The sequence below is a fragment of the Nannospalax galili genome, unplaced genomic scaffold (assembly GCF_000622305.1).
Source record: "Nannospalax galili isolate Female #2095 unplaced genomic scaffold, S.galili_v1.0 scaffold329, whole genome shotgun sequence".
NCBI classification, from domain to species: Eukaryota; Metazoa; Chordata; class Mammalia; order Rodentia; family Spalacidae; genus Nannospalax; species Nannospalax galili.
This window is the reverse complement of record NW_008360321.1, coordinates 1098250-1112502: the sequence shown is the minus strand read 5'-3', so window position 1 is coordinate 1112502 and position 14253 is coordinate 1098250. Positions and strand designations below refer to the sequence as shown.

The 14253-nt window shown below is 40.2% G+C and overlaps 1 protein-coding gene and 1 non-coding gene across 2 annotated transcripts in view; both read right to left on the bottom strand.

Annotated features, from left to right (window-relative positions):
- Positions 1-14253, bottom strand: part of Pkhd1 (PKHD1 ciliary IPT domain containing fibrocystin/polyductin) — a 563112-nt gene that overhangs the window by 310387 nt on the left and 238472 nt on the right. Inside the window, exons 47-48 of the mRNA XM_008825215.3 lie at positions 11839-11974; positions 9062-9308 (exon numbers count right to left, since the gene is read on the bottom strand). Coding sequence (XP_008823437.1) covers positions 9062-9308; positions 11839-11974 — 383 coding nt within the window. The remainder of the gene's footprint in view (positions 1-9061; positions 9309-11838; positions 11975-14253) is intronic.
- Positions 12315-12461, bottom strand: LOC115068792. Its single transcript, XR_003848136.1, has one exon. It is a non-coding gene; the product is annotated as a small nucleolar RNA SNORA62/SNORA6 family (small nucleolar RNA).

Sequence of the window (14253 nt, the reverse complement as noted above, 5' to 3'; positions counted from 1 at the left end):
TCCAGAAGACTCCACCACAGTGATGCTGGTCTCTTGTTACTTACAGCTGATTTTTCAGGCCCAGCTAACCAGCATCAATTGTCCCAGCAAAGCAAAGGTTTTGCTTCAGGTTCCAGTCTCTTCTCAATCATAGCTGATTCTTCAGCCCCAGCCGACCAGAACCCACAGATTCTCAATCTAACAATCTCACAGGAACAGTCCTGATAGTCTCTGCTTCCCTTTGAAGCTTCACAAGCCAGGCCTCCATCATCTACAACTCTTTCAGCATAATGGCTCCAAGCTCCACTGCAACAAACTCTGAGCACGCAATAGCTTTTCCAGCCCAAAGTTCCAAACACTTCCACAGTCCTCCCCAAAACACCAAGGTCAGGTCTGTCACAGCAATATCCCACTCTCTGGTACCAATCTCTGTCCTGGTTTGTTTCTCCATTGCTGTGACAAAATACTCTGACCAATACCAACTTGGGGAGGCTGCTTTCTTATGCAATACAGGCCCACCTGCCCAGGGGTGGTACCACCCACAGTGGGCTGGGCCCTCCCACATTACTTATCAAGAAGATGCCCTTCAGACATGGCCACAGGCCAGTCCAATAGAGGAAATTTCCCAATTGAGGTTCCCTCAACCCAGGTGTGTCAAGTTGACACTAAAGCTATCCAGCACACCATCTTAATCCTCAGATCTTTTGAAGAACAGGTAAATGCCACAGGGTCCTTATAAACATGTTCAAGAGAGGCATGGAAAACACAGCACTACAGAACATATGGGGGTATCAACATTTTTTATTTATATAAAGCTAATTTCAATTTGCTGTGTGTCAACATCGTATTAGCATCATAAGCAAACAACAAGAAAATCTCTCCTGGTCTTAGCTTCCTTACCATCTACAAAGAAGCCTGTGTAGGAGTTATGAGTATTGATCAGAGCAAATCTAAAGAGCTAGCCCACAGCAGGGATAATAAAATCTACACAGGATGCTTGGGGAAGCTTACTGGAGAAAACCGCCTCTGTGCTGAGTTCATGGATGCTGAACCTTATGAACAGAAAGGGACAAAGACGTTAAATATGCTGAGGGAGAGAGCTAGGGAGATAGGGCAGACTGTTCAGAAATAATACTGGAACCACATGCAGGTAACAGACCATGAATGGTTCAAGGAGCACTAAGAATTTTGGGCTTGCTGCAGGAGGTACTTGGAAGCAAGTTTCAAGTAGCAGAAGGGAGAGCAAGACCAAACCTACATCTGCAAAGTTCAAGGGTTGAAGATCCCTGGACTGGTAAGCTAAGAAGCTGCTATGGTTATGGAGGTAAAGGTAAAAGAAACTGGACAGGACGGGGGCTAGGAAAGTAGAAGGCCTTGCGAAGGATTGCTTCCAGAAACTAACCGGAGTGTTCAGCTCAGACACCCAAATCTCAGAAGGCTGAGGTAGGAACACTGCTGAGAGTTTGAGGCCCAATTGGGATACATAGTGAGTTATAAGCCAGGTGAGGGTACAGATGGAGACCCTATCTCAAAGAAACAAACACAAACTAAAAAGAAGAGACAAGAGGAGAGTAGAGATAGGAGGGGAGGGGAGGGGAGGGGAGGGGAGTGGAGTGGATAGACAGGGACAGGAGGAGAGGGGAACGGAGGGGAGGGGAGAAGGGAAGAGAGAGGAAAGATGAGGGGAGTAGAAGATGTGGGATGGGGGAGTGGGGAGATGGGAGAACAGAGGATAGTAGAGGGAAGGGGAGGGGAGGGGAAGGTAGAAGAATCTGTCTTTTTTCCAATGTATGTTTTATTGCAAATCATGTCTGTGCACATGTGTGGGCTCATTTCTCATTCCTCCATTCTGTTATTCTATATGTCTGTTTTGGGCCTGATATCTCGGTTTTTGTCACTATGTCTCTCCTGTAATTTGAGGAGAGACAGTGTTTTGACTTTTCCCTTTGAGGACCACTTTAGTTATTCGGGGTTGCTGTTTGCTTGTTTTCCTTCCATATGAACCTTAGGATTATTTTTTCTAGTTCTGTAAAGAATATCATTAAAGGGGATTATATTGAGTCTGTATTGGTTTTGGTAATATAACTATTGTACAATATTAATTCTGCCAATCTATGAGCACAGGAGAAATTTTCATCTTCCAGTGTCTTCTTCATGTCTTTCTTCAGTGTCTTAAAGTTTTCACTGCAGAAGTCTTTCACTTCCTTCATTAGATATATTCCTAGGCATTTTTGAACTATTGTGAGTAGGATTTTTAAGTGCTTCTTTGAGAATTTCATGCAATGCATTTTGTTCATACTCAGATGCCCTTCCTCAGAACCCCCTGCCATCTCTTTATAGACCCACCCCCACATCCCTACCCCCCTCACTTTATGTCCTCTATTCTTTTCCTAAGGCTTATTGAATCTAATTTGTGTTTCCCAAATGCTCTTGTATGTGGGTCCCTACCCTAGAGCCTGCTCAACCTACTCAGCATCAAACTTTTAAATGATGTCAGCTATCAATTGCCAATAGTTCCTTAGCTAGGGGTAGGTTTTCTTGCCTACTTACCCCTCCATGCTAGGTTTTTGTCCTGCTTGGGCTTGTGTAGAACCTGTGTATGTTGTCACAGCACTGTGGATTCATATATACAACTTCCCTGTTGTGTCCAGACAACACAGTTTCCTTGCATTCATCCACCAGCTCTGGCTCCATTTAAACAGGAAAATAATAATAGGGTCTCCCCTGAAGCTTGTAACATGTCTAGTCACAGCTTCTAAGACATCCCCAAAGAATGTCAGAAATGGACTCCATCTTGTGAAGCAGGCCTTAAATCCAGTCAGAAAGTGATTGGTTAATCCCACAGCATCTGTGACACTATTTCATCAATGGTTATAGCTCACTAGGCCAGTCATTACTGGGTAAGGTTAATGATTACTTTCCTCTTCCAGTAGCTTGCATAGCACCTTCCAGCACTATGAAAGCTAGCTTTCATGTCAGTCAGTACCAGCTGGATTTCTCCATGTTGTTTCACAGTGAGTGGAATTTCTTTGTCTTAAGTTCTCAGTTAGAAAGTCCATTATCATGTATCTGCTACTTTACCAAAAGGATTTATCAGGCCTAAGAACTTTCTTCTGGGGTTTTTTGGATCTTTTAAGTACATATCATCTACAAACAAGAATAATTTAGGTTCTTCTTTCCCTGTTTGTATCAGTTTTGCTTCTTGCTCTTGCTTTAGTGCTATAAGTAAAAGAACCCTGTATTGGAAAAGAACCCTAGTCACACTTGTGATTTCAGAAACACCTGCTTTCAGTTTTTACCACTTAGTATAATGTTAGTTATAGACTTGCCATGTTAGTCTTTATTATGCTGAGTATAGTCTGTATATTGCTATATTTTTCAAAGTTTTCATCATGAAGTGATATTGAAATGTGTCAAAACCTTTCTCTATATCTCTCGTGATAACCAAGTGACTTCTGTCCTTAAGCTTTTTCAATAAATGGTGTTGGCAAACCCAATACCCACATGAAGAAGGATGAAACTAGACCCATATCTCTGACCCAGCACAAAAATCAATTCAAAATCGATTAAGCACCTTAATGGAAGACCTGATACTCTGAAACTGCTAGGGGAAAACACTTTAAGATATGGAGATGTGCAAGAATTTTGTGAAAAGAACTCTAAAAGCAATAAGCTAAAGGATTCTAACAACCCCAAGAATTGATAAATGGGAGTGTAAAATTAAAAAGATTTTGCACAGAAGAGAAAAAAATCACCAGAGCAAAAAAATAGTCTTGGGCTGGAGAGTTGGCTCAGCAGTAAGAACACTGACTGTTCTTGCAGAAGACCCAGATTTGAATCCCAGCACCTACATAGCAGCTAACAACTGTCCATAACTCTAGTTCCAGGGGATCCAACAGCCTCTTCAGTCCTCTGTGGGCACTGCACAACGCAGGTGCACTTACCTACATGCAGGCATAACACTCATACACATAAAATAAAAATGATAAATAAAATATTTTAAAAAATGGTCTTTAGCGTTGAAAAGCTAAATAATCCAATAAATAAGTAGGCCAATTAACTGAATAAACAGTTCACAAAACATGCAAATGATTAATAAACATTTGAAAAATTGTGCAACATCATTCATCACCAGGCTAACACAAATTAAAGCTACTTGGAGATTCCATTCTTTTAAAATTTTTTGTTAATTTATTTATTTTTATTTTAACTGTATGAGTACTTTGCTAGCATATGCTCCACATGCATACAATACCCACAGAGGCCAGAAGAAGGCATCAGAGTCCCTGAAACTGGAGTTATAGATGATTGTGTGTGTTGGGGACCAGACTCAGGTCCTCTGCAAAAGGAGCCAGTGCTCTTAACCACTGAGCAATCTCTCCAGCCCCTGGAGATCCATCTTTCTACAATAAAATTGGCCATCACCATAACAAATAATAACAAATGCCAATGTTGATGTGAAAAAAAAAAAAAAGACCATCTATTCACTGCTAGTAGGAATGTTAAACTGATAGGGACACTATGGAAGTCAGGATGGAAGTCCTCAAAACTATAGACATGAACTACCATATGACTGAACTGTCACTCCTAAGTAAAGACCCAAAGGATTCTAAGTTAACATTCCAAATGGATACTTACACATTCAATGTTGATGACTATACTATTCACAATAGCTAAGAAATGGAATCAACCTGGATAACCACAAACAGATGGATAGATAAACAAAATGTGGTACATTTATACAATGGAAATCAGCAGTAAGGAAAAGTAAAATCATGACATTCTCAGGAAAATAGATGGAACTAGAAATTATTATGCTAAATGAAATCAATGTGAATCAAGACAAGTCCCACATGTTTTCTCTCATATACGAATCTAGATTTGTGTGTGTGTGTGTGTGTGTGTGTGTGTGTGAGAGAGAGAGAGAGAGAGAGAGAGAGAGAGAGAGAAAAGTAGAAAAGGGATCATCAAATGGAAGAACGGGACCAGTGAGAGGAGGTCAGGGGATGAGGGTAGGCAATGGGGAAGAGATGAGTAAGAACAAAGTATCAGTACATGTATGTCTGAAAATGTCATAACAAGCTCACAGATTGTTGTATTTTGTAGTACCCACATTTGAAAGTGAAAAGGAGCAGTGAAATTATATTGAATCACATAGCAACAACAAATCCAAGATCTAGTTTCAGTATCACTAGTATGAGCAAATCACTGGAACAGTCCACACTATTTTTTGATGTCATAGAGATAGGGTGTATAATTTATCCTTTCAGCACACCTCACTTTTAGACTAGCAATATTTCATATAGTCAGTAGCCATATGTTCTTAGTAGCTACAATACCATGCAATGTAGGTTCTAAGTATAATTAGATAAATAGATCTGGAGTGTAGTAGTCAGACTAGAAAAAATTGGGAACCATCACTGACTGAAAAATAACTCAGGTGGCTTGGGAAGTATATAGGGCTTGAGGGGAAAGTAAAGCTCACAGATTCCAAAAAGATACCAGGATTAAAATAACAGAGAGAAGAGCTTACAAAGAAGGTCAAGAATTGTGTGTGTGTGTGTGTGTGTGTGTTCTGTGTAATAATGTGCAATAATGTTACTGTAGCAAAAAATTCCTCTAACAGAAATCTAGTCAAGAACATTAAGAATCTCTGACCTCGGTGGAACCTAAACTTTCCAGTTTTTTCAGGTCAATCACCTGGTCAGGACAAAGCCCCCAGAAAGGTGTGTTCACCTTAAGTCATGCTAAAGAGAAGCCTTTAGAATTTAGTGGGTAAATGAGGTGATGAATTTTTCCCGCCAGGACTCCCCACCCTTAGGGCAGTATTTCTGGACCAGAACACAGACTCACTAGCTCTCCTTTTCTTCTTTATCTCTTTTCTAAGCATGTTTTTTTCTAATGCTTTGGGCTGCCCCAACATTTTGGGTTTCTTTTTCTCTAAATTTCCCTTTCCCTTTCAACCTGCTAGTCTGCCATGTGTCTGACTTCCATGACTACTCTAAACAGGCATGGCTTCACGGCTTTTTCCTTCTCTCCTCCATTCTCCTCCTCAAGGCAGCTGCTGAGACTTACGATTTGCCTGCCCAGAGGATTTTTCTTTAATTCTAACAAAATTGTCCAAAAGCTTCCTTTTGAGTCCGTTCTTAAATTATTTTATGAATGAGACAAAGAACCCTGAAATGGGACCCAGTTTTCCCTAGTATCAATTATACATAAAAGTAGAAGATACTATTATGTAAATTCGGCGATGGGTGGGGGGCGGAAAAAGCCAGGCAGGGGAGATTAAGCCTGGCCAGATAACTCAGCTGGTAAAGGTGGCTGCCCCGAAGTCCACATGGCAAAAAGACAGAACTGATTGCAACCGTTTGTTTTCTGACCTCCACACCTGCACTGTGTGCGCGCGCGCGCACACACACACACACACACACACACACACACACACATACATACACACACACACACTCAATATAAATAAAACGAGATTTTTTTTTTAATGAAAAAAATCTAACAATCATGTGAGCCCTGTCAACACCAGGGGACCAATGCAGAAAAACATCATGCTTCTCTGAAATGAGTTCCTGACGACATCATTACCCGTATCTCCCAAGAAAGACTGAAGTCTGCCAAATAAGGCAGGTAGAAACAGCAGCTGGGAAACAACACTACTACAACATCGGCAGAAGAGGAAGCAGGTGAGGCTTGCTATCATTTTAGCAAATCATAAACTTGACTCTGCCTTGTACAGGGCAACAGGCTGTTCTTCACTTAAATATTAAATACTATGACTAACTTCAAATATTTACATGCTTCTGTCAACCAAACTGCTAGTGTTGAGTCACAAGAACCAAAACCCTGAGGTGCCACCAACGTGGGTCCTATCAGATGCAAATAAAGCACTGAGAGGCAGAAACAGAAGGACACAAAACTTACTTATAGTGAAAAGTATAGAGTAAGTATAAGTATGGAGGGGGCTAACACAGAAGAAATCCCAGCACTGAGTACGACTGGAGGGAGGGCAGTGCTTGGTTTATGCAAGGAAATAAAGCCTCACTCCCTGCCCTCTGGGGACCTCTTGCTGAGAGAGGAGGGTAACAGTTGAAAGTGAAGACAGCAGTGCTTGCCCTAGGGTAAATAGCACAACAAATTAATCCTTTCTCCATGAAACACAACAAAGTTTATATCTAAGCTGAATTCAAATTGCTCATTAGCACTGACATGTTCCTAATGAGGTTATAATGCTCTGGGACAAAGATCAAGCCACTGAGCACAAATAGGGAGGGATAGAATCAGAGAGGGTAAAACTAGAAGGACCTAGGAGCAGGGCTGCCCAAAAGTTTGTCTGCATCACCTGGACTTTCTCATTCAGGATGTCTGAGGATGTCTAAATTTCAAGACTTCCTTGCTGCTCTGTGTGCTAACCCAGGGACTAGGCTTTGAATTGCAAGGCCTTAGAGCTCATCTAATCCAACTGCCTTCTCCTAGAGTGAGGAGACAAGGACCAAGAGACTTACAACTAGGAGCACACCAAGGTTTCCCTGAGGCTAATTTGAGACAGCTGGGCGTTTGTGCATAGACTTGTGGATTGACCTGAAGTTCTAGTAAGAAGTCTGGGTAGACGGGTGGCCAGTCTTCCAGAACTTCATGGTACCACAAAGGTTTCTAGGACACAGAATTTTTCTTTTTTAAAACTGAAAAACAATCATAAAAATGGGGTAACTAGTTCACCCTACTGGGAGTTCTTTTGACTCTACTTAGGATATAGCATTGGGACTCTCATCTTCTTGAACTCATCTAACCCAGAGTGGGAAGATCATCACCTGTTGCCTTGGAGATCTCAAAGAACAGATGCTGTGACAAACCTAAAGATCTGCAGAGCCTTCACCACCACAACTGTTCCCCCAAGAGACTGCCTAAGAACACCTCAAAGAAAGGCACTGGAGAATGTCAGATTAAAGACATACCTTTAATTTTCATACATCCCTAATATTCCTTAAAGTAAACTTTTGCAAAAGCACTAAAGTAATAATAAAAAGCAGGCTACATTCCTGAGAATGAAGAAAAAGTTATCCTCTGATCAATCAAAATTAGAAATGAAAATATATCCCCCTACTCTTGTTATTTTACTCAGTGGAATTGGGCCCTCTAACATTAAACAGAACAATGAACAGTTTGGAAAGCAGAAGATGAAAATATTTGGACTATTCAAAGATAACTGTATTGTTAAGTCTTCCAAAACAATCTGACAAGATACTGATTCAATATGCAAACTTAGTGCAATCCTGGCCACAGTGTTTCTCCTCTCTAGAGCTTCCCGGTTCACATAAGTTGCCAATGTGGTCTGACTGAATTACTTGGCTTAATATTCATGGAGTTAGGATACTTAAAGGAAGGAGATAAGTGTGGCTAAATATATACAATGCATTTGAAATAGGTAAAAGAGAGAACCCTAGACACTCAGCAATCATTACCTGGAAATTAAAGAGGGCAGAAGCAATCCTATTATGCATTATAAACAGCCCAGCTGCTGACTTAATGGTAGTCTGAGTAGCATAACCAAGGAGTCCTTGCCCCAATATTAATAGGAAAGGTATTGTACGAATCCAATAGTTCATGAAATTAACAAGGAAAATGAACTGGAGTGAAGCAACTTGGCAAGTAATAAGAGGCATCAGCAATTGCTTCCCTGGAGCATATTGAGCACTTAAAAAGAGCTTGGGGAAAGTACATGTATATAAATGAGAATGGCATTATTGGAATTTTTTTAATAATGCTTTTCATTTAAATATATTTCAAATTCTTTGTTGCTTTCAAGTCTTTTAAAGAAGAAGCTATTAACTTAAAATGTCAGTAAGAGGTCATGGGCTATGACATTTGATCCAAAGATACTGACAACTGCCATTTGAGTCATCTGAAAACTACCATAAATTCATGATTTCACCGTTACCAAATTATCTCCACTTCACTATTATAGAAATAAATAACTAGAAAACAATTTCCTTTCTATAAACTCAAAAGCCTGAATGGCATGCACATGCCCATTGGCAAGCTGACATATGTAGTAGTAGTTAATTCTACTTACAAACCAATAGACATGCGATGAAAGAGAACACGTTCCCCACAGATACTTCCGGGGACAATCTGACTGACACTTCTATTGGCCAAGCATGAGGCTGAGAGAGTCTCCATAGAAGCAAGAATGTGACTTCCATTTTTCCCAGACAGGGACCCATCCAAGTCTTCCAAAACTGCGGCATGAGGAAATGGAAATGCTACTAAATTGGTAGAGTTTATAAATGTCAATTGCCTGGTCTTCACAGTAAATCCACCTGCAAATCAGAAGACAGAAGACACATAGCATGAGTCTCTTGTCACAGAAGGCACTTAAGTTCACAGAAACTTTCAGTACTTTATTTTGAATGTCATTGAGTTTTATAATTCATTCCATTATTCATTCAAGAAAAATATATCATGAGTGCCCCTGGATGTCAGGCTATGTGCACTAGAGATACTAGAGGCAAAGAGAAACCCTGGCCCAGCCACCATGCAGCTGTGCTCTAGTGCAGTGGTTTTCTTTCTTTTTTAAAAAAATTATTTTTAATGTATATGAGTGTATTGCCTGCAGGTGTGTAAGTGTAGCTGTGTTTTGCAGTACCAGAGGAGGTCAGAAGAGGGCATCAGATTCCCCTGGAATTGGAGTTAAGGATAGTTGTTAGCCACCATCTGAGTACAAGGAATTAAACCTGGGTCCTCTGCCAAAGCAACCAGTGCTCTTAACCACTGAGCCATCTCTCCAGCCCCTGAGCAGTGATTTTTGCAACAGGGGTTATTTTACCCTTGAAGTGACAATTGGCACTATCTAGAATCATTATTGACTGTCCTAACTATCAAGTTGGTGTTGCTACTTGCGGCTGAAGGTAGGGCCCAGGTATGCTATTAAGTTTCCCCAAAGGAATAGAAATATCTAGACAGTGAAAAAGTAGTCCAAAATACCAAGTGTCAAGGGTGAGAAAATCTTCTAGTAGGAAGAGAAACGATAAGCATTAATTTCTTAAACATTGGACACTACAGATGCTCTGTTCTAGTCTTTCAATCTTTTGACTTCCATTCCTCTATGGAGAGCCTGGCCTTGTCAAAAATACCTCAGACTATGAGGTTTATACTTCAAACACTTACCTTCCAAAACAACATTCGGTTAATTATTAGTGTTAATGCTATATATAACATACTTTTTATGTGTTATCTCTAGGCTGCACTTCTTGGCACATTTCCTAACACTACCACCGCCAGTCCACCCATCCAGGAAAATGGCAATTACTGTTTAATTTACACATCCCTATCATTGAAGGAGGAAGAGAGTTCACAATATCCAACACTTACAGAACCATACTGCTATGTTATATGCATTGTAAAATGCAGAAATTAAAGAAAATAAATGAGAACATGGTGTGAACAGATGTAATGTTTTCATTCTACACATTAGTGGAGTAAATGCAATGATTCAAGCCATCTCTTAAAGACATCACAATTCCAAGTTTGGTAACTTATATAGCTTACCTAATACCGCAGCACCTTCAACTCTGTAATTTGATCATATTGGACTTCTTTTTCATTCCCTAAGCAAAACCTGGTGCATGGAATCTCTGTTTGTTACATATGCTATTTCTAATTCCCAGAAATCCTCTCTGTTTTCTGGCTATAGCTTTATGTTTACCATTTGAAGGCCTACTTGAGAGGGGGCTCAAACCATACCACCCTTGGCCCTTTATTCATCATGTCCACTGCTCCAAGACTGCTTCATCACCCCACTGAAATTATGCTCTTAGATACTTATTTTTAAATAACTATGTGTTTTTCTTACTTATATCCTCTGGTTCCTTAAGTAGGGTCTATAATAGAAAATTTTTAAGCAAATGAAAAGTTTATCCAACGACAAAGGAACATTTTTTTCAGTGTCTGATGGATGGTATGAAACTACTAGAAAACTGAAGAAATGAGAACTACAGTGTTCACCGCAAGGTATTTTTATTCCTATTATTCCACAATCTTAAACTAAAATGCCCCCAAATAAAAACAAACCTTGGCTCTGCCTACATAGGAAAAAAAAATTGTAAAGTGCAGGCTTGCTGATTATACATTTAATTAAAAAAAAACAAACAATTATCTAAATTGGTGATTCAAACCACAAGAGCATATTTACTTGAATTACTTGGTTTGGCTGTTTACCGTGATCAGATCAACTCGATTGCTTGCTGCCTCTTTTTACGTTGGCCCATGAGACCTCAGAGGAGGTATTTCTCACCACTCTGTGTGGCGGTTAACAGTTAGCAAATAAGCAGGAATTCCCCTTGTTTTCTTTGTGCATACATCACAACTTAAACTGTTGAGAACATTAAGAACCAGAACTCTGGCTCTTTCAGAGGAGTTAATACGTAGGCCAGTTTATGCCCATGTGTCCATCCATCCACCCATTTATCTAATGCCATTTATTAATTTATTAATGAACCTCCTGCTAGGCACTAGGCTCTGTATTGTGTGCCAGTTGAAAAGAAAAACAAAAACCCAACCAATAGATTTGTGGTCTCCACTTTATGAAGTTCAGAGTCCAGCTGAGTCACAACACATAATCACAGAATCTGATGGTCAGCAAGACAGGCAGAGGATGGACACTGCAGAAGGCTGCACATGGAGCACCCCTGGCCTCCTGGAGAACTGTGTTCATGATATTGGAACAACAGTTTCTACTGATATAATCTTGCAACTGAAAGAAATATTGACTTAGAAAGACCTTGCCACTATTTGTCATATTCACTTGAGTATTGGTCTTATTTACCATCTGTCCTGTCTGTTCTAACTTACCTTGTCCTTGGGAACAGCCAGAACAAGTTCTGATTGCCACACAGTTGATGAAATCAAAATTAACAAAAGTTGTGTTAGAAATCACCAGTTCCCATCTTTTGGGAGTTTTCATTCCAGCAGACATGCACAGACTTCCCTGTGTTTTTTTTTTTTTTTTTTTTTTTTTTTTAAAAAAGCAGAAAGGAAAAAGCAAAATAAGAAAACAAGTCACATGAAATATAGTTCATAAGACAAAACTAAAAATAATTCAAACAATAAAATTGCAATCTACAGCCTGGAAGAAAATACTTGCTCATCATATTTATGAAAAAGAACTTGTATCCAAAATGCAGGAAAAAAAAAAAAACCCTGAAAGTATCAATAGTAAGTAAACCATCAACTTAAAAGCAGTAAAAAAAAAAAAAAAAAAAAAAAATTGAGATATATCTCTGAAAGAAATGTATGCATAGCAAGTAGACACATTTTTTTCAATTTGTACTTGTAGCAAAGGTTACTATCAAACTCCACTCACAGGCCATAGAGGAGTGTTAGTGAAAAATTGCCACTCATGTAGCACACTACCTACACATGTGAGTTCATCGGCCAGTTTGTGACCTCAACTCCAAGCCCTAAGAATGTGTATGTAGACACATTTTTTTAAAAAAATATTTAATATCGCTCTGCTTCCCTGGGCTGGCACGACCTGCAGGCCTTTCTCCTACCTGCAGGCCTCTCTCTCCAGGGTAAGTTGACCGCTCCCTCTGGGCGCCTTGACTCCCCCAGCATTGTTCACCCTCCCATCTCCCCCGCAGGTCTCTCGTCCTATCCTGGGTCCTGTCCCATTCCTTATCTTGGCACCCCAGACACCTGGGGAACTAACACTGCTGCCTGATCCTTTGCATCCAGACCAACTAAGTTTCTTCTCCCGTCCCCAGGAGCACTCTGGGCCTGGCCCTGCCCTCACCTCCCTTTACTGCCCTGGGCCTGCACCACTGGCCAGTCTCTTTCCTGGATGCCAGGGCTGACCTTTCCTCTTCCTGATCCTTTGCATCCAGTCAACCCAGCTCCTCAGTGCACTCCAGTAGCCCTTGGGACTGCTTCCCACCCCCATCTTCCTTTGCATCTCTGGGTTGCACAGCCACCAGCTGCCCTAGACCAGCATCTTTCTGGGACCAGCTCCCAGACCAGTCCAACCTCCAAATTTCTGAGGCCAAAATCTTTCCTGGAGGGATCCAGGCATCAGGAGAAAGCCTCAGAGCATCTGATCCTCATCTGACTTGAGCCTCTGTGGGAACTCCTGAAGACAAAAGCAATCTGGCCACTCCAATATAAAATCAAAAGAGGGAAGGAGAAACCTAGAGGAACCAGCCTTTCATGCCCAAAAAGTAAACGACAAAGACACATAAAGTTCACAAAAAGAAGCAGACGTAAACTTGAAGGCTTGGGTCTCACACAAGAATCAGACACTACAAAAGAAATTCACATGTCAAAATCACAGAGAAAAAAATAATAACATGAAAAACTGAGATAACATATCCCCACCAAATACCAATAGTCTTCTAGAGGAGTACAATGAGAACTCCCTAGAGATAATGCAGGACATGGAACTCAAAAGAACAATTATAAACATTAGTGAATTTAAAGAACACACAAAAAATCAAAGAACTGAAGGAAGATAGGGATAAACTTCTGAATGAATTCAGAAAAGAGTTAGAAATATTGAAGACTACTCAGGCTGAAATGAAGAAGGAAGTGAAACACTCAGTAAGCTAATTAGATATAGCAGGAGAAAGTCTCACCAATAGAAGGAATGAAATGGAAAACAGAGTATCAAGACTGGAAGATAAAGCTGATGAACTAGACCACTCAAGGAAAGATTATGAAAAATTTAAGAAATCACAAGAATGGAATATGCGGGAATTGTGTGACACCATAAAAGACCAAACTTATGAATCATAAACATAGAGGAAGGAGAAGAATCCCAAGAAAATGGCATGGACCAGGTCATCAACAGAATCATGGAAGAAAATTTCCCCAAATTAAAGAAAGCCATGCCCATACAAATACAAGAAGAATATAGAACACCAAATAGACAGGACCAGAAAAGAAACTCTCCATAGGCCATCACAGTAAAAACACTACACGTACAAAACAAAGAGACAATACGGAAACCTGGAAAAGAGAAACAACAAGTCGCATATAAAGGAAAACCTGTTAGAATTACAGCTGACTTTTCAGTGCAAACTATGAAAGCCAGAAGAGCCTGGACCAAAGAATATCCAGTTTTAAATGACCACAGATGCCAACCCAGATTACTATACCAGGCCAAAATATCTATTATACTGAAAGAGGAAAGAAAAATCTTCCATGACACAAATAGGCTGAAGGAATTCATGTCCACAAAACCAGCCCTTCAGAGAGTTCTGGAAGCAATAC